At 38.9% G+C, this 21,848-nt stretch overlaps 1 protein-coding gene across 2 annotated transcripts in view; it reads right to left on the bottom strand.

Annotated features, from left to right (window-relative positions):
* The window catches only part of TMEM132D (transmembrane protein 132D), a 597,317-nt gene that overhangs the window by 66,882 nt on the left and 508,587 nt on the right, over positions 1-21,848 (bottom strand). For both annotated transcript variants that reach the window (XM_075898457.2, XM_075898459.2), the window contains one exon: positions 5,055-5,198. In XM_075898457.2, coding sequence (XP_075754572.2) covers positions 5,055-5,198 — 144 coding nt within the window. The remainder of the gene's footprint in view (positions 1-5,054; positions 5,199-21,848) is intronic.

Raw genomic sequence — 21,848 nt, 5'->3', positions numbered from 1 at the left:
TCTTGCAGAAGCAGTAAAAAAAGAGGATTAAGAGAGACAGAAAAGCATACTTAATCAGAAGCCACCAACATGACAGCTGGATTTGCAACTGTTAAGATAAATGGAAACCCTGTGTAGATTTCAAAAAAGGAAACATAATACACTGGACTTTCAAACTGCGTGGCCTCATCTTTGGTACAAGATGTTAATATGAAGATAAAATTTCCTAAAACAAGTAAAATGGGTGTAAATGTTACAAGTAGACAGGCTATAAGTTTTTCAGTCAGAACTTTTTTTCACTGAAAAATACATTCTCGGCCAGCTGAAACATTTTGACAAAATGTTTGAGTGGAGAAAACCCTAAATATTAACCAAAAAAAGTGTTTGAATGAAAACATTTAGATTTCTCGCTTCAAAATTACTTTTTACTGTGAAATTTGCTTCAGTTTATTTAATATATTTTGAAAAAATAAAAGCTCAAAATTTAAATGAAATGTTTCATTACAGTGTAGATGAAATGTTTCGACAATCAAAATACAAAATGTTTGACTCTAAACAAAATATTTTCAGCTTTTTGGTGCAGTGAAATTTTTTTGTTTGAGTCAATGTGAAACGAGGTGTACCGGTAGTTCGGAATAGGCACCCTAGTCCGAACTACCTAGTTCGAGCCCTGTGTAGCCGCGCTGCACGGGGTTTGAAGCAGCGGGGATTTAAAAATGGCGGCTCCCCGCTTATGCTAATGAAGCCCGGGAAATTCAAATCCCGGGCTTCATTAGCAAGTGCGGTATGCATACATTACCCTCCTAGTTCGAACTAGGAGGGTAGTGTAGACATACCCTCAGTTATCTGGACAGTTCTAATTATAATCTCCCAACAGAGAAGTTAAAATATAGTTTACGGCAGTCACTTTTCACCATCTACAGCTCTATGTGTTTCAAGATGTTTCGTTACTTTGTTACTTCCCTCCTTAACTTGTATGTAAATTTCAAGCTCTCAGCAGGCTGCTCCTAACAGTAACATTTGATTACCTGCATTGGTCTTACAGGTGCATGTTAAGGAATATTAAGCAAAGACTCCAGTTGCGGGTATGCACCATTTGAACAAAATGCAGTTTTCAGTTCCACTTCAACACTACAGGATGTCCACTAGGAAAGCCCTGTTATCAACTAATGGGGCCCAGAGAGGATAGATTTGGAGCTAAATATTTCCTGCCGGGGTATGAATCCATCTTAAAATGGGCAAATGCACTGCTGAGGGAGTTCAATATTCCTGTCAGCCTTTGTCTGAGGAAAATATAGCACAGGGCCAGATCCTCAACTGCTGTAAATTGGTGCAGAACCACTGAAGTCAGCAGGACAAGGCTGATTTACACCAGCTCAGGGAGAGGCTCACAGTGACTAAGGCCCATTGGCTGCCAGATAAGTTAGGTTAAAAATATTTTAAAAGGCAACTTTGGATTCACAAAGGAATTTGCTTCTAGTCGGTCTGGTTTTAACTCTAATTTTTGGCTGTGTCGGCCTATATTTAAGGACAAGTAAACTGGGTGTAAATGTTACAAGTAGACAGGCTACAAGTTTTTCACAGGCCAGCTGTGATTTTCTGAAGTAATAATGGCAAATCCCAGAGAAACTGGTATTGTCATCATTCTGTGCTTGGTTTTCTCACTCCCACCTCATACCATCCTCTACATCCAACCCTGCCTATCATTGTCTTTCTTCCTTTGTCCACTAACATATATTAACCAAATGTGGGATGCTGAGTTTCTGAAAAAAACTTTCAGTATTCATAGTTGTATTATTCCACATTGAATAAACTAAATGGCCAGTTTATTCTCCAAGAAACCTGATGGTGAAATCTACATCCTTTCAGAGCACATCATCGTGCATTACAATAGATGCATAATGAGTCTTGAGAAAAAAATATGGCCCAATCTGTCATTGTGCTGATAATCTCTTGTGAGATGCTTAATCCCCAGTTTAGGGATGTAATAGGTTAACTGGTAAATCTCACCCTTAACCTGTCCAGGCTCTGCAGTATTTAAGCTTTATACTGAAGAGCCCACTGCAGTGTATGTAACCTTGTACAGGCCATCCTCGCTATAAGTCCAAGATATGTTCCAAAAACCTAGGATTTATAGCAAAATAACTTAAAGCGGGGAATTATTTTCCCTGTGGCTGACTTCCACAGGTGCAAACTGTGTTTGGGTTTTTTTTTGGTGTGACTTAAGAGCAGGGCACAGAATAACTTATAATGCATCAGTTCCTACAAGCATCAACAACATTAGTATGGAATCAATGTATACCTAAGTGACTTATAGCGGGGACACCTTATGACTGTTATAATTCTTTGCAATTACACGGTTACATTTTTAACTGCATTTTTACATCCCTAATGCCCAATTAAACCAGAGGAGTACTAGAGTTGGACCTGTAGTTATCAGAAGTTGAGGGTACTCAGCATCTTTCCTGATTATGGCCTCTATCTCTAAGATGTCCACTCTGTAGATTTACTAATTTTAAGATCTAGTTTTATCTCCCACATACCACAGATGATTGATTTTTACCCCATAATTCATACATCAAGCCCAACAGCTATGATGGTATCCTTTACAAAGGGACCCAATCTTGTATTATTTTAGAAAGCCAGGCAATATTGTATAGGAAAAGAACAAACTATTAATTCTCCATAAGATATATGAAAAACAGAAGTAAAAAATATATAAACAGGTCCAAATCCGTTCCACCCCAAACTTTTCAAATCTTCAAAAATCACATCTGAACTTTTTGTCTTGAGACAATCATTTCTGGTATTAATGATGTGTTGGCAGGTTAAATGAGTGAAAAAAGTAGGAATGAAAAATGAACGTAGGCTGTTTTTATTCTGAACTAGAGCAGTTCTGAGTACTGAGTGCAATGACCTGAAATAGCAAAGTCTTGAACTCTCAAAGTCACATGGTATCCTCAACTCAGAAGTGAAAGTTTGATTAGGATATATGTGCTGTCTGGCTTGAAGGGCTGTAGAAAGCACTCTGTTTATGAGCTGTGGGTTTTTTCTTACACATTTGGGGCCTGATCCTGTCATTTTACACTTGTCTGTCACTCACTTGTGTGAAAAGTAATATACATGCCCAAGGTTTGGAAGACCTAATCTATACTACTAAAAGATCAGTGGCAAAATAAACTGGATTTTGGTTCAGCATGTTTCTCTCATGAAGACATCATATGCATTGGATAATTTCTCTTGTGTAGGTATTTGTGCTTTATTTGTTACAATTTTATCTTTTTTCTTTCTTCTTCCAATTCATGCTTATGAGTGGGAGGCACTTCACTTGCAAAGCGATTTTCTTCCCATCACATGGAGGTTCACTTTCATTTTCTGGTTCACAACAAAATAAGACTCACAATATTCACTATCTCTGGATGCATTTCTCAAGGCTTTTTCCATTTTAATACATGTTTACTTGCTCTTCAAGCAAAGAAACTAGGAATGGCTAAGAAGTCAAGTGAACCTCAACTGGAGACAAGGAGACAGAGAAAGTATTAACAGATGAATGAGTTACACAGCACAAGCAAGGCTGCACATGAGTCTAATCCAGTGTCACTTTCTCACGGGCTACAGGAACACTTCAGGTGTGTCCACATTGCACCACAGATTGAAACAAGATACGCAATTTGAGCTTAACAAATTATGGATCTTATTTTGATTTTATTTTGAAATAGTTTATTTCAAAATTTGGCCCTTTCTACACAGTACTTATTTCAGAATAAATCACTATTCTGAAATGTCCCTTACTCCTCATGGAATGAAGTTTGCAGGGATGTCAGAATAGCGAGCCCATTATTTTTTGAAATAACGGATGCTCTCAAAAGATACAGAATAGCTATTTTGGGATACCTCCTGTATTCCAAAAAAGCTCTGCAGCATAGACATAACCTTCCAATCCCTCCACAGGATGGCTACACTGTGGCTGGGAGTGAACTGCCCAACCCAGGAAGACAGATTAGCAATGGCATTAATACACTAAACTTAGTTAATCAGGACACAGCACATAGGCCAGCAGAGGCTTGCACTACCCACATGAACTTAAACCCAGAAACTAAAATGGGCTTCTGCAGGGTGGAAAAAAACCCAGACCTGCACCAGTATTGCTATGTCTACATAGCTATTTCCAGCACGCTAGTGTGAGTTCTATTATAAGAAGACTGTCTATCTGGATAGGGAGGCTTGCTCTCAGCTGCAGTGTAGACAAACTCACTGAGGGACTGGAAGAGAGGGATGAAACAGGAGAAAGCAGCTACTAAGAAGGTTTGCAGTGGACTTTTTTTCCTGTCTTCTAGCCATTCAGTGACAAATTTTGCTGTCAGTTTCCCCAGTGTACCCCATTCATTGATTCAACCCCATTGAAATGAGAACAGAATTTAGCCCTTACATTATTACCTTGCTGGAATGGCATTAATCCCAGCAGAACTACTCTAGATTTACACCAAGGTGAGAGAACTGCAAGTGACACAGATACAAAGTCCTTAGATGAGAGTCTCCCCTGCATCAGAGTTTGTGCTAACTCTGCCCTGAAGCTGGCATAGCTAGCCAACACACAGTCACCCTTCTGTGGACTAAATCACCTGTGAGAGAAGAGGCAAGGTGGAGGGGTGTGGTCGACGCTGGGCCCTGACAATCACTGATCTCTATGCATCTGACGAAGTGGGTTTTTGCCCACGAAAGCTTATGCTCCTACACTTCAGTTAGTCTATAAGGTGCCACAGGACTCTTCGTCGCTTTTGCAGATTCAGACTAACACGGCTACCCCTCTGATATTGATCTCTATGGCTCAGTATTTACTTTTGACAAACACCCTCCAAGATGCTGAATAGAGATTTGGGGTTTTCAATGTGTTTTAATAAGTCCAGTACACTGGTTTATACAATACAATGACAGTTCTTTGCTTTCTAGTGGAAGGACAATCAAAAGGGATTAAACTAGCCACACAGAGAACAGACTCCTGTAGGTCAGAGGATACTACTGGCAGCATTTCTTGCAGAGAGTGGTCTTCCATTAATTAAATGATAGGCTCTTACCTTAATTACATCTTCATCAGATGATCTACACTCCACTGATTCCAGAAGATCAGTCACTGTCCCATCAACCTCCACTGAAACCACCTTAACAGGGACAGCCACAGTTTTCCCAGTGAGAATCGCTGTGTTCAGGATCTCAGCTTCCTATAACATCAAACAACAAAACATTGGTTCAGATGTTCCTTCCTTGTCCCCATGTCTTCCATCAACCAGCAACTCTCCTTTTCTTGGTCCACCATTAAAACAATGAAATGTACGTTAATTTCCAGCTGATCTTCCAAGATTCTGGCACAGTGGACATGACAATTATACAGTAAGTTGCACCAAGTGGAAGGTAATACTGAGGAGTGGGATCCTTCCCCAAGATTAAGGGATTGCCTTCAGACACATGTAATTAGGCATCTTGTTGCACTGATCTCCCCTTATAAAACTCAGTAGTTATGCTCAGAACTTTGCAGCAATGCAGCACTGTATGCTATTAGCCAGAGGTGGTATTTTAATGCATGGTTGGAGGAAAATGAGAGGTCTGTTTTTAAGGGTCCAGCTTGCTTCATGAAAGCACAGAATCATTCTCTTAGGGATGGCTGAGAAGAATCAAGGAACTCTAATCGTTAGAATACTGTGAGCCAGCAATATATGGAGAAGATGACAGTGCTGATTTGGATGTGTACTAGATCCCAGAATACCCTCTTCTGTAACCCTGTGTTAATTATTAATTATTGCTGTTATTTAGTATTTCTGCTATAGAAGTCCCAAATCCTACCTGAGATTGAGAACCATTGTACTAGGTGCTATACACATAATAAGAAAGAGTCTCAGACAACTTACATTTTAAACAAATAAAAGAAACAGAGAGACAAGGACATTCCTTATGTTATAGGCTAGTGAGCAGCAGAGCCAGGAATAGCATCACAGTCCAGTGCTCTAGCCACTCAACACAGCTGCCTCTCATGATGCTTCCAGAGTGTCTCTGATTCTGTACAGTGGATGTCCATTTGATTCTGATGCCAACCTCTCTTCTATCATCAGAGCTGTTGGGTACTTCCCCAGTTGACATTCAATGAATATCAGGTATTAGAGGATGACATCTAAAGGAGATTCCACATAGCATGGGCATGCATGTATCCAGTATTTAGCAATGGGTTCTTTAACTGAGAACCCGAGAAAAGATCTCCTAACAGCCATGTTGTTCACCTGAAAATACCACGATATCTTAACCTTTGTCTTTTTACCATTGGACTCCTGCTCCAGAAGATATCCTATAGCCAATGACAGTCTAGAACAACGTCAGAGAAAACACTACTTATGTAGTTAGAAGAAGGATGATACAGTGGTAAAGGCATTAGTTTAGGACCTAGAGGACACTCAGAATCAAAGTCTTTCTGAATGACCTTAGGTAAGGTCCCTCACCAAAGGCTCTTGTGTAAATTACATTGCAATGGGATAAGAGGGAAGGTCCTTTCTTGGATTGAGAACTGGTTAAAATTCAGGAAACAAAGGGTAGGAATAAATGGTAAATTTTGAGAATGGAGAGGGGTAACTAGTGGTGTCTCCCTAGAGTCAGTCCTGGGATCAATCCTGTTTAACTTATTCATAAATGATCTGGAGAAAGGGGTAAGAAGCAAGGTGGTAAAGTTTGCAGATGATACCAAACTGTTTAGGATAGTCAAGACAGAAGCAGACTGTGAGGGACTCCAAAAAGATCTCACCAAACTGAGTGATTGGGCAACAAAATGGCAAATGAAATTGAATGTGGATAAGTGTAAAGTAATGCACATTGGGAAAAATAACCCCAACTATACGTACAGTATGATGGGGGCTAATTTGGCTATGATAAATCAGGAAAGAGATCTTGGAGTTATTGTGGATAGTTCCCTGAAAACTTCCACACAGTGTGCAGCGGCGGTCAAAAAGGCAAATAGGATGCTAGGAATTATTAATAGAAATGTAGACATGTTAGTCTGGTGTAGCTGAAACAAAGAACAGGACTATGTAGCACTTTAAAGACTAACAAGATGGATGGTTTATTAGGTGATGAGCTTTCGTGGGCCAGACCCACTTCCTCAGATCAAATAGTGAAAGAAAACTGGCATGACCATATATACCAAAGGATACAATCAAAAAAATGAACACATATGAAAAGGACAAATCAAATTTCAGAACAGAAGGGGGATGAGGGGAAGAGGTAAATGTCTGTGAGCTAATGATATTAGAGGTGATAATTGGGGAAGCTATCTTTGTAATGGGTAAGGTAATTAATGTAACGGGTAAGGTAATTATTAAGAAAGGGATAGAAAATAAGACAGAATATCTTACTGCTCCTGTATAAAACTATGGTATGCCCACATCTTGAATACTGTGTACAGATGTAGTCTCCTCACCTCAAAAAGGATATTTTGGCCTTGGAAAGGGTTCAGAAAAGGGCTACAAAAATGATTAGGAGTTTGGAACGGATCCCATATGAAGAGAGGTTAAAACAACTGGGACTTTTCAGTTTAGAAAAGAGGAGACTGAGGGGGGATATTAGAGGTATATAAAATCATGGGTGGTGTGGAGAGGGCGGATAAAGAAAATTTATTTATTAGATCCCATAATAGAAGAACTAGAGGACACCAAATGAAGTTAATGGGTACTAGGTTTAAAACTAATAAAAGAAAATTCTTCTTCACACAGCGTGTAGTCAACCTGTGGAACTCCTTGCCAGAGGAGACTGTGAAGTCTAGGACTATAACAGAGTTTAAAGAGAAGCTAATAATTTCATGGAGGTTAGGTCCATAAAAGGCTATTAGCCAGGGGATAAAAATGGTGTTCTGGCCTCTGTTTGTCAGAGGCTGGGGAAGGATGGCAGGAGACAAATTGCTTGATCATTGTCTTTGGTCTACCCTCTCTGGGGCACCTGCTTGCAGGCCACTGTTGGCAGACAGGCTACTGGGCTAGATGGACCTTTTGTCTGACCCAGTATGGCCGTTCTTATGTAAGCCACTTAGCTGTTCTGTGCCTCAGTTCTCCATCTGTGAAATGGGGACAATAGCACTGCTATACCTCATTAGGGTGCTAAGAGGATAAGTACACTCAGATCTGTATGGTGCTCAGTTATTTTGTGGTAACTGGGACCATACGAGCACAGGGAGTGAGTCTGAGACTCCACTGCTCTGCATGTTTGTATTGTTGGTTATGCCATCACTGGCTGCGATGATTTAGTTGGGATTGGTCCTGGTTTGGGTTTGGGGGCTGGACTTGATGACCTCCTGAGGTCTCTTTCAGCCCTAGGATTCTATGATTCTATTCCAGAGTGTTTTGAAAACATTACAACTCAGATCTGAGATAAGCAACCACAAAAGATGGAAGGCAATAGAAATCCAATGTATCTTGTTTTTAGAATCTGGGATGGTGAATCTGGAAACCACTCTGACTCTGTCTCTGATTTGTCATATGACCTCTGGCAAGTGACTTTGCTTAGTTTCATCTCAGTCCCTTTGTCTGTAAAAAGAGACTAATATAGAGCTGCCATGTCTCAAGGAGTAAAGCTGTCTGAAAAGTGCTTTGACCTCTTTACATGAAGTGCATTATATAAGTGAATAGCATTACTATTGTATCACTATTGTCACATTATTCCAAAAGGAATATTACCCTTGGATGCATTACCTGCACATTTTAAGAACAGTAGTACAGATTATACAGCTATATTTTGATTCAGAAACACAGTACTAAACTGTTAGTTACCCTGGTGTAACTTCATTGTCTTCCCTACAGTTATCCTTGATTTACACTAAAAGAAACAGGGAGCACAATTTGGATCCTGCATTCTTCCATTCCTAATTACAAGGTACTACTCATTCCTGGAAAGGTCGTAAGCTTTTCAGAACCAGGTTTCTGTAGCAAGGAATATCCCTTAGAACAAGGGCTACTTGATTTCAACTGCTTCTTATGAACTAAAGGCTTTGAAAGTGTTAAGTTCTCTATCTAAATAGCTCATGCTAAGGGTTCTGAGTCTGACCTGATTTTACTTGTGGAAGGAAACAAAGCAATATTGAAACTAAGTAGTCAGAAGACAATGACTCCCCCTACTGTCTATTGGGGTAGAGCACCAATTTTTCTTATTTAAAATATGGGATCAAAAAAGAGCTCTTCACACTATTTAAAGGAACAGACACTTTATTCTGGTTCAAAGTAGTACCTAAAGATGGAAAAAATCCTAGTCCTTTGATAGCTCCCTTGTCAGAAACAGCCCCTGCAGCCCCATGATCTTTAAGGGAAGGAGGAAATAGAATTTTACAAAAAGAAAAGTAAAGAAGAAAGGCTTCTTCCCTCCCTCAGCCAGCCCCCAAACTCTTCAGATATTCTGATATTACAATTTACACAAAGGTAAATGACTCTGAGGACAGACAACCTGCAGTGTGAGGCCTGGCACCCAGTATCTTCAGGAGGTTTGCACTAAATTACCAGATTATTTATTTTTTTCCTTGTATTGAAGACACCACAGAGAATCTCCAGCCTACTATAATCATAAGGCTCTGTTTTGCAAACATTGCACCTAATATATAAGTGCTGTAGAGCCAAGAACCATAGGCACTGACCCTGTAGTACCTTGTGCATGTGTTTCATTTCAACAGGATTATTCATGGTACTAAAGCTATGTTGGCAGCAACCATTAAGATGGCATTGATCTCTCTTCTCGGTGCCATATTTTGTAGGCCCTTGTTGGAATGCCGTATAGTAGTGATGGGAAACCTAGGCTAGTGAGTGCGTCACGTGAGTGGCCCTCCTTCCTTTCAATGGGCTGTAAAATTGTTGTAACCAACACCGTTTGCTGGGTAGAGTAGTTTTGCTAACTGTGCTTGCATACTTAGAATTTGAGAAGCATGCTAAGTGAAACATAGCAACACTTAGACTGGATGCAGAGGAAGATCCTGGATTTTAGTCAATTTTACTTCATGGGCTCTTTCTTTATGTGTGTGTCACTTTAGTAAAACTGGTACAAACAAACCCAAAATGGATGGAAACCAGTGGAATCTGGGAACCCTGTGTGTAAGCAATCGTACACAAAATGTCTTGTGGGCTGCACATAGAGCCTTCAGGCCACAGGTTGCCCACCACTGTCATATAGGAAAGGAGGACTTGTAATGCACTCTTGCAAACAATCTGACTGATGAGATATGTTGCTCCTAAGAGCAACTTGGTTAACAGCTAGTAGAGGCTGAACCTCAAAATGTTCAGGAGTTTGCTCTGAGTAAGTAGCTAGCAGTATTGAAGCTTATCAGAACCATATCTGAATCTTTTTGGTCTGCAAAGAATGCAGACAGAGCACATCATAGAATTTCTGGTACCTCTGACATTTAGATGGGCTAGAAATCCATGGAAACAGTCTCTTTTATGTAGTTCATTGGCTATAAAGAGGCACTGGCAAAGTAATCCATCAATAAAAAGCAATGTAACAAAATTAATATAATTCACTAGTAGTTTACATTTGGATTGAGTTTGGGTAGAGTGTCAGGTAGCGGCGTTATTGATTAACAACCATTTAATAACCCAGCGACAACCATCTGAATCACTGTAGCTATGGCACTCAGAATTGTACAAATGCTGACAGATGTGGTCCCTATCCCAACTGTATTACAGTGACCCTATCTGGATCCAGAAGATCCAGATGTGTGAACTTAGCTTCATACATGTGAATAGTCTCAGTCTGTCTACACTGGCAAGATTTTGAGCAAAAGCAGCTGCTTTTGCGCAAAATCTTGCCGCCTGTCTACACGGGCCACGAGTACTTGCGCAAGAACACTGACGTTCTAATGTATAAAATCAGGGCTTCTTGCACAAATGCTCTGATGCTCCCACTCAGGGATAAGCCTTCTTGCGCAACTGTTCTTGCACAAGAGGCCAGTGTAGACAGGTAACGTTAATTTCTTGCACAAGAAAGCCCAATGGCTAAAATGGCCATCGGAGCTTTCTTGCGCAAGAGAGCATCTACACTGGCATGGATGCTTTTGCACAAAAGCTCATCTCTTGTGCAAATGCATATGCCAGTGTAGACGCTCTCTTGCATGAATACTTTAACGCAAAAACTCTTGCGTTAAAAGTATTTGCGCAAAATCATGCCAGTGTAGACGTAGCCTCATTGTCATTACACTGGTCACAGGCAAAAAAACCAAGTGTTTGTGGAACAAGTATCTGAATCAAATTGGTTCTTGCTATGTTTAGAGAGGGTCTCTACCATATTCAATCACTCAGCTTTCAAGGGATTCCAAATCTGGGGCTTGATCCAGGCTCAAAATTGGCTTGCTTTTTTATTTGCCAAACACCTGTCAGCTTGACACAGTATATTATAATATTACTACTTTTTAAAGAACCACCAAAGACTCTTTAAAACCTTGGCAAACATTTTTTAAAAAATGCCTAGAGTATATAGAACCCCCTAACATTCTAAAATAGGGTTATGATTTCCCATCAACAAGTATCAAAGCATTTACTCTGTCTCAGGTAGATAAATTCATTTGATACTTCCAGAGAGGTGCAAAGCGAAATGAGCAATGTTTAAAATCGGTGAAGCAGCCAAATCTTATTGTGTCTGCACAGTTTTCAGCAATTCCACCTTTGTGCACTGTGGGAATTTCTTCTTTAGACATGTTGGTCTGAATTTCTCATGTGTATGGAGAGGTGTAAAGTGAACTTACACCAATTTAAAGAACAGGGGGCATAAAATATTTCTGCTGTCATTTCTTTATAGATAGAAAGGGCTTAATGTTCCCATGGTGAAATAAAAATAAATAAAAATATTTCATTCCAAGAAAACAAACAAAATACTTTATACAAAGATTTATCATTCAAATTCCCAATATGTGGCAGCTATAAATCTAAAAACACTAATTTCTGCCGTTTAAAGTATACTGGAATCATTTGAAGAAATATGTTATTATTTGTCCATATCTAACATGGATTATAGGAGACTTGGTGACATAGGAATACAACTAGGAATACTTATAGGCTTTGAAAGGCTTTATCCTAATATTCTGTCCAGTGAAAGTTGATTTTCGGAGGAGCTGTAAAAGGATGATCTTTTATAACCATTATATTATGTATTTTGGTGCACATCTCTTTAACTTACGCACAACTAAATTCAATAATAAAATAAAATAAAATAAAATAAAATAAAATAAAATAAAATAAAATAAATAGCAGATGAAAGGATTTCTCTCCTCATCATAGGAGTGGACTTATCTAGTAAAATTCATACCAAATAACTGAAGTAACACATTGAGAAGCTTCACACAACAACCATGTTTTTAACTAGAAAGGCAAATGGAGTGTCTACTAGCTGTCCAGCTTTAATTGGTAGTGCCCTTTCAATTTAATTTCCCTTAGAATAATTGTTGACCTTTAATTTTTAAAAGGGAAGAAAAGAATAATATCTTCATAAATTTTGGGGTTCTTCTTCCTCCTCCCAATAGGCTCTTCGCTGCCCAACAGTTATTTCTGAATGGTCATCTTCATGATTACTTGACTAAATAAGCAGATGACTGACTCATGCTTAGTATCTAAGTCTCTGCACTGTATTTATAATAGGGCCACTTTGTTTCATATTAAAGTACAAAATGGTGATGGTCTCTGTTCTCTTCCAAAAGCACTTCAACAGGATTAAAGAATTTATTTTAGCAGCCTTTTTTCCTTGCCCTTACAAGCCACACAACACCATAGGCAACCGTGAACAAAGCACCAATTTGTTTTTCAAAGAAGACCTACAGGCATTTTTCCTTAAAATAACTTGAGCTGATCTGCAGCCTTAGCTCCAAGGAGGAGCAGAAAAATGCAAGGAAGCATGAAATATGAGCTATAGAAATGGAGTTTTAAAACGATTCTGATTTCTGATTTCAAAGGAATAACTCCAGATTTACATCTGAGCACAGAAACTGGCTCTTATTCAGAGTGGGAGGATGAAATCAGATTTCTAAATGTCATACAGATTTATTAAAAAAGAGAAATTGTAGTTATTTCAAGAGAAGTTAGTATGGGGGATGCATATGAATAAACATATTAATGTTCAATACATCTGCTGTGGTCCATTTAGTTATATAAGGAAAGAAAAGAAACATTAAATTGTCATTGAAATACTATAAGTCATTGCAAGAGTGCAAGATCTTAATACACACTTTTTTTTTAAACTACTGGAAAGGATCAGAGGGGTAGCTGTGTTAGTCTGTAACTTTAAAAACAAAGAGTAACCTTTGACTGTTGCTGTTGATCTTCCAGGGTTCAAATTAGCGGATCTAGTTAAGAAAGCTAATTTGAAGTGAGCAGGGTGCTCCAGTCGATGACGGTAACCTTGCTTTTATAAGGAGTAAGGCGAGTTGAAGGAAGAGTGCTCTCCCTTAGGGTATGTCTAGACTACATGGCACTGTCGCCAGAGCCATGTAGATTAGTTTACTAGACATACCCAAATGAAGCGGTGATTTAAATAATCGCTGCTTCATTTCAATTAAAATGGCTGCCGCGCTGTGCCTATCAGCTGTTTGGTGGCACAGCGCTGTAGTCTGGATGCTCTGCAGTCGACATCAAAGGCATTTGTCGACCTCCCTGGTAAACCTCATCCCATGAGGCATACCGGGGAGGTTGACAAATGCCTTTGATGTCGACTGCGGAGCATCCAGACTACAGCGCTGTGCCCCCAAACAGCTGATCGGCACAGCGCGGCAGCCATTTTAATTTAAATGAAGCGGCGATTAGTTAAATCGCCACTTCATTTGGGTATGTCTAGTAAACTAATCTACATGGCTCTGGCGACAATGCCATGTAATCTAGACATACCCTTAGACTTCCTGCAGTGTAGACCGCATCAACAGCTGAGTGAAGCTCCTTTGAATTCAGCTGAGCAATTAATGTAACTGAAAGTTGCCTCTCTTAATTTGACTTTGTCCTGTAGAATAGGCATACCCTTAGGCTATGTCTACACTGCACATTTATTTCAGAATTCGCTATTCTGGAATAGAAGCTTCAGGGGGTAGTCGAGTTGGTCCGTACAGAAAAAAACCAACAAATGGTCTGGTAGCACTTTATAGACTAACAAAACATGTAGATGGTATCATGAGCTTTCATGGGCACAGCCCACTTCTTCAGATGACCTGAGTTTTGTTAGTCAATAAGGTGCTACCAGACCATTTGTTTTATTCTGGAATAGTTATTCAGAAATAGATTATTTCAAAATAGCACATCTATACTGAAGAGAAGCCTCAAAATTAGTCCAAGGTAGGCTTCCCTAATGTAAATGTGCTATCTTGATTTAGAGCCTCAGGAGGAATCATTTAGAATGACCTTGGTGAGAGGCTATTTCGAAATAGCAGAAGTGGAGAGTCTATACACACCTTATTTCAAAATAGCTGTTTTGGAATCAGCGTTATTCTTCATAGAATAAAGTTTATAGTAGTTGGAATAAGCCTCCCATTATTTCTAAATTATTTCAAAATTACATTATTGCTGTGTAGATGTTTGCAAAGTTATTTTGGAATAACATCTGTTATTCCGAAATAATTTTGCTGTGTAGACACACCCTATTAGAGACTGCTGTGTAGACACACCCTTGGAGACTAACAGAAATATATATACAGTATCATGAGCTTTTGTGGGCAAAACCCACTTCTCAGATGAGCTCATCTATACACATATTTTTTTGTTAGTTTCTAAGGTGCCACAGGACTATTCTTTGTTTTTAAAGTAAAGATTCAGACTTGACACCTGCTTTATGATATCTATTGAAAATAGCAAGGAACAAAAAGTATCTCAGTCTTTGAGTTTAGTGGCTACAGACTCTATTAGGGAAGGGAATAACAGTTATTGAAACCTTTTAAGGTCAAGTACATGCCACTAAATGAGAATGAATAGCTTGTCTTACAACTGTCTTACTTAGCACTCACTAGTACACTCTCTTTCCTCATAGCTTTTCCAAGTCTCAGTCTCCAGAGCATTAACCCTGGGTGTCACCCAGAATCCCAGTGCTGTTTATTTAAATGAGGCCTAGCTTCTCCTTCTCTTCTGCTGGAAGCCATCTTAGCTGTATCACAGAATACATGCCTCAGTCATGCATAACTAATTTAAAATCTTATTTAGCATCAAGTCTCAGAATTAAGAAGCTAAGTGACAGCTGTTTAATTAACTCCTTAAGCTGATTAGACAGCATTACAGAAATCCCCCCAAGGAAGAGTTTATAACTGTCAAGAGAACCGAAGGCCATGTTAATGCTTCTGTTTAAATTTAGTAAGCTTCTAAACCAATAAACTATAAATTCCTGACATCCTCAAGAATGTGGTCATATTTAGTTGTTTTCCCTTATGTTAACAGCTACAAGGATGGGCAACAAAAACAACATATTAGAGATTTTCCCAGAAAAAAATCTAACTGGGGGAAGGAGGATATAAAGAGACACAAGTGTCATTATGAAATGGTTCATGTTTATTAATTCCAAACACCTGATGTTTGATTATATTGAATTAGTCCTCAGTCCTGGAGTAAAGCTGAGTCCACACCTAAAGTGCAGAGCCATCTCCCAGCACTTTGGTGTGAGGATAAAGTGTAACTCATTGGCTTAAACCTTTAAACTATGCAATTGGGCAGATTAAATAGAAATTTTAAAACCAGACACAGAGGCTAGTTGCCTGGCAGAGTGGCTTGAATATTTCCAAGCAACTTTATTTGGCTAACACACACCTATCCCAATTGCAAGCTTTCAAAAATCATGAGTCAGGGGCCCGCAAAATCCTGAGGTTGATTTAAAAATTATAAGAGTCAAAAAATCATCCGTGCCTCCTCCTAGAAAAAACCATCAAAGTCTAAGTTCCTTTTATTTGCCTTCTGGTTTCTGAGTCTTCAAAGTGCACATAGATTGTATTTTTCAGCTTCTCAGCAACCATCAGGACAAGAGACTGACTTAAAAAAAAGCAGATTGTGCGAACTTCTCATTCACTCTTCTGTTTGACATGTGGACATATCGGTGACACTGAAGGCTACTCTATATGAACTATATTAAATGGAAGGAGGGGACTGCCCCTCTTTTATTTAGTTTTGTGGCTTTGTACACTTGTTAGTATGTGGTGTATAACCAGTTTCACTGTTTCCCATGTACAGAAGAGATGGGTTTCCTTTCCGAAAAACTTCTTTATTCCACAGAGCTTTGAGCACCAGCTTAACTTTAAACACGGAAATAAAGTGAAGCACACTCTTAGGGTACCTTCAAACTACATCCCTCTGTTGGCAGAGGGAAATAAATGAGGCCCTTCGAAAGTGCACATGAAGTGGGGATTTAAATATCCTGCGCTTCATTTGCATAATCGAATCATAGTGCTCTTTCGAACAAGCGCCATTTCGAAAGTAAAACTGCAGTCTAGACGTGGTTCTTTCGAAAATTACAGGCTTTTTAAAGATCCTGTACTCCATAGAGTACAGACTGTGGTTTTACTTTCGAAATGGCGTTTGTTCGAAGGAGCGACATGACACGATTATGCAAATGTAGTGCGGGATATTTAAATCCCCGCTTCATTTGCACTTTCTAAGTGCCTCACTGAACACAGCATTAGGTATTTAAGAGGAATTTAAGCATATGCTCAATTGCATTCTTGAACTGGGACCTTAGTCATCTCCCGCTGCTCAGTGTATGGGACTTTCACACAACAATATGTGTGAAATATGGAGATATATTTTAAAAATAGGAAAATGTGATTGTGAAAGCAGAAAAATTTATAGGCATAAGGGAACAAAAGCAGTATCTGAAATGACTTTTAATCCTTTTTCAAAAAACAGACTATATTTTAAGATGCTAAGTTCCCTTTAATATTAGCCAAACAAAATCCCATCCCCTACAAAAGACAGGCAGTTTCCTTCTTTCCTCATCCTCTGTACTTATGAAAATATTCCCCAAAACAGACAGGAGAAAGGAATAATAATATGCATAACCCTGCACTGCCTGCCGTCCAGGGAGTCCAAAGCACTTTATATATGAACTAAGCCTCACAACACTACTGGGTATGAACCTCCTATATCATGGCTTATGGGAAGAGATTACTGCCACATGAATGAGGTGTTATCACTTTTGATCTCCAAGGTCTGTCAGAAAATTACAATATTGAAAAACTCTGCTCCTGGTGGCAAGATGACTTTGCCATCTGGTATGCTCAGAACGCTGCATGCATCTTGCTTGAAATTTCTTGAGAACAACTTTGAGTGAGGTCTCAATTACTTTTTAGAAATGAAGCAACCATTGGAGATCCAGGCTAGTGCAAAGTAGAGAGAAGGCTGTACATCCCTTATATATTGTACAGGCATGAAGTTCCTTCAGTAGGCAACCGCATTAAATATGTTTTATTTTACAGATATATCCTATTCTTGATACAGCTTCTCCTTTCTACATAATTGAAACAGCAGTAAAATACTCTGATGTAAGAATTAACATTAACCTAAGAAGGGTAACACACACACACGCACGCATACTCAAATACTTGCACATGCAACCTCCAAAATAATGTGCATAATTAACATTTTATTTTAAAAAAAGCATTTTAAATACCCAAAACATGTTTTAGTACCTTCCTTAAAATCTAATCTTCAATTAAATTCTTAAACTAAACTCAAAACTTAATAAACTTTTATTTAATAATACATATGGGGATGTAAAATGGCCACCGAACAGAGTACATACATTAATTAAATTATATTTTTATTAAAAGTCCCATGCAAGGTCCCAAGGACCCTTGTGATAGGTTTAAAAATCCACTTCATTTAAACAATGTCTCAATAAGGAGCAATGACATATATTAAGATAATGTGAGAGTCCATATTAGCATATCATAAATAGGCTAATAGTGAATTACGACATCTATGACGTCAGTCATCTATCCACCTATCTTTCTACTTAATCATCTGTGGGTTTCTGTAGGGCCCAGCAACACAGTGTCTATAATTTAGAGGTGTCAAATTATGTAAACTGTCTCTCAGTTTCCATGTACTTTCATGTCTGTCTGTATCCATGTGTTTTCCTTTGTCTTCTACTTAGATTGACCTCTTTTGGTCAGAGAGCTATGTGTCCTCTAATTTTTTTTCAACCATACGTGGAATGTAGTTTGTTTTGTACCCCAAAGCATGTGCAGATGTGCATCACCAGTAGAAACAAATGCTGCCAGGTGTGGGTGCTGTGGACACTCTGCTAATCAGCTGGGTAGCATCTGAATATCTCCTGGATGGCTGCACAAGCACAAAGCTTATAGGGAACATTGGCAGAGAGTGTCTCATTGTTCTGTGTTTGTACAGAGGCTAGCATAATGGGGTTCTCACTGATGATTAGGACTCTTAAGCTATGGCTTATTAATATAAAACTTGCTTCTTCCCATGAAAACAACTTCAGTCTTGTTATTTCAACCCATAAGACCTCCCAGGGATCAACTATTAAGGAACTAAAATGAAACCACAAAACTCAATCTCAAAAATTCTAGCGAGAACAAACTATTTCATTTGAAGCTTAATTAAACTATTATAGATCAATAAAGTTTCACAGGAAGCCAAGCAGGTTTAATTTCCAAAAATAGCTGAATTTTACCATGAAAAGTTCACACAGCTCTAGTAATTACCATGCTACCACAGTGGCTCGAAAGCAATTTAAAGTCAAAATCACTCTTGGTGTAGGTAGCTGCCTCACCACCGAAACCAGACTCTGTACCTGCTCAGTCCAACAACTAGTCCCTAAAGGCCAAAAACAAAGATGAAACATAAAGTGTTTCCCAAAGTTCTTGGACTGTATTTGCAAAAAGTTGAACAGTTAGTACTTTAATTAATTGAGAACTAAATTAGTGTAATAAATTAAACAGGTGTAAATCAATACTGTCCTAATCTTTACTCAAAAATATATCCTCAAATTTTTTAAAAAATTTTAGTCAAATTCCGTGTAACTTCTTTGGAAGAAATATGATTCCAATAACTGACAGTTAATGGGGTTGCCACCAGTCAAACCAACGGCTTCTGTGGCCCTCCAAACACGACATCTCTGAGAGATGAGGATATCAGTACATCTGGTCTTGTTTGTAAGGGAGATTCTCTAGGGATTGAGAATGGGAATGGGCAGGCAGCTCTGGTGAAGACAATTAGTGAAATTCAGCCTGTGAGATACTTAAAAGTGCAGCTGTCAGATTTTCTCACTTAAAAACAGATATCAGTCAATGACTGGATTTTGCTCCAGGAAAGAATTCAACACATGAATACCACCACAACAGCTGCCTTTCTACCTCTTATGGCACCCTGGGTATGCAGAAAACATTCTTGATGTGAATTTATTTTTAACCTTTGTGAGGACCTCTGGACAGTACTAAGAATGACTTATCCCTTCCACCGTTAAAATACAGAAACTTTCATTTCTAAACACCAGATACAACTTACCACAGACAATTTAGAGTTTAATCAAAAAGACATACAAATATCCCAGATCCTCTGTGGAACAACCCTTTGAAACTATCTCAGATCAACAAATTGACTGATAGTTCTATTAGTGGCCAATAAGGAGTTTGAAAAGTTAGAGCTGGATTTTTAAAAGGGGCAGGGCCTTTAATATTATGAACAATAGTAGCATGGTTCCTATTTCCCCAAAGGTAAGAGTTGTTTCATACTTCAAGGCATAAACCATTAACAACAAAAGTTAGGAAGGAATGAAATGCATCTTATGCTGACATAGTAAGTATGTGCTTACTCGATTTGGTGAAAAAGTGTCAATACATTGAATTCTATATTCACATGTTTCTGTGCATCACCAATGAATGTCATAGCATAGACACCCATGAGTTTTGGCAGTCATTGTACATCTCAGGAATGAAAAGGCATATTATCCAGTTGTACTTTATTATATGATTCATTCCATCTCAGTAAAGTATGGTTCCATTCTGTTAAAATGGGACTGTCTTACATGATCATTGTGTCTCTCAGACTCTAGATCAGATTTGCTCTGTTTGTAGATGGAAATATCTGATTTGCTCCCTGTTAAGATCCCTGGGTGAATTAAGGACCTAAGAATCTTAATTTCTAGGCGTTTTTTTTTTGGCTTGTACATGATCATCAGCAAAACAAATTCTGCTTTAAGTTACACCTGCATAGCCCCAGTATCTTCAAAGGGATTGCACAGATGTGATTCATGGCAGAATACAGCATTTCTCAGTGATGCACAAGTCAGAATAAGACTTTCCTCCCCTCTCACAGCAGAAAATGGCTCTGCACATTACATCCTTTCCCCCAATCTTTGCCTGTCTTTCCTATTGAGATTGTAAATTCTTTGGAGCATGGACTATCTCTTGCCCTGTATTTCTGCAGTGCCTAACACAGAATTCTGTTGGGATCTCAAGGAATGATTCCAATACAAATAAAAGTAATTGGAGTAAAATGTATAATTCATTTCCTTAGATTAAGAAATTCAGGTGTGAAATATACACAGGAAGCAGAGTAGAACTAAACTATTTCAAGCTTCTACACTTTGTCAAGGAATCCTTACAACAGGAGTCATGCAAATTGTACCTGAAATCTAATGGAGAGTGCGGAGTTCATTAGTGCAGGGCCAGTTTGGCTTGAACACCCACAGTAAGCTACAGAGTGGTCGACTATCTGCTTCAGAGCCAGGTAATTGGGGAATCAAGCTCTCAGTTTTCTGCTGGGAGTTTTAAAAAGCTAGTTTTAAAAAAAAATCTCCCACATTTAAAATGGTGCATGTTCCCTTAATATTTTGACTTTTAACTTTTTGAAATTGGTTAATCTCAAGTCATAGCTGGTGATTTGGTGGTTGTTGGCAATAAGACAGATGGGATGACACCAGAAAACTGTTGTGTGTGCACACTGTCTGCTTATCAAAGTCAGACAACTATGCAGACTGTGAAGTCTGTGGGTTGTCAGACTATGATTCTTCTGAGAAATCACTAATTAATTTACAGGCTCCAAGCTGTAATTCCATGAAGCGCTGTATGCATATTTGATTTTGGTCTCTAGACAGAGTTCTTTAGGGGCTGATAATCAAGAGTGCTCACGTTTTTTTTAAAAAAACCAGTGGTTACGTTTTCCTCTGCTTTTTCTTAAGCAAAACTTTTATGCATCGCTAAGGGGGAAAAATGCATGTCTGATTGTCAAAGGAAGCCAGCCTTTGAGAAGAGCAAAGCTAGGAGGTCTGGCCTAAGGTACACAAATATACTACTGTATCTGATGCTGCTGAATCGCAAAGACTTGTGAGACTGTTAAGGACATGTCATGCAAAATTAGCTAAGCCCAATCAAAATTTCACACATGGAACCAGTTTATCATTCCCAGGATTGATGTGCTATCCATGCAGGTTCTTTTGATTCTTGGACCCGTAGTTAAGAAATATTATGTAAAGGTTGGTGCCCTTGGGGTCTGGTACTCTTCTGAGGAAGAAGATGGGGTAGTGTTTAGGGATTTCCAGCAACAAAATGAAAGCTTTAGGGTATCACTTCAAGGGAAAAATCTCATCCAGCCACTAGAAATGCAATTTAACAGAGTAAATATTTGCAGCTATTGCAGAGTCTAGCAGAGCCAGAAAGCCTGGGATCAAACTGAATGGCACAGATTTACTTTGAGGAAAGGAGAATTTAAAACTGCCCAAACAAACTGCTGCCTCTGCTTAATGTGTCCTCTTTCTTTTCCCTTTGCTTGGCTGCTGAACTTAGCGGGGTACACTCTGAATTTTGCTTCAACCTTACTGTGCCTCTCCTGTATAGCAAGATCATGTGCCAACACCATTTCAGTCCCTGGTTTTGAGTGTGTAAGAGGATGCAC

This window comes from Pelodiscus sinensis, chromosome Z, assembly GCF_052426305.1.
Source record: "Pelodiscus sinensis isolate ZL-2025 chromosome Z, ASM5242630v1, whole genome shotgun sequence".
Lineage (NCBI taxonomy): Eukaryota > Metazoa > Chordata > Testudines > Trionychidae > Pelodiscus > Pelodiscus sinensis.
Note: the sequence above shows the minus strand (reverse complement) of the source record. Positions and strands in the feature narration are given on the sequence as shown.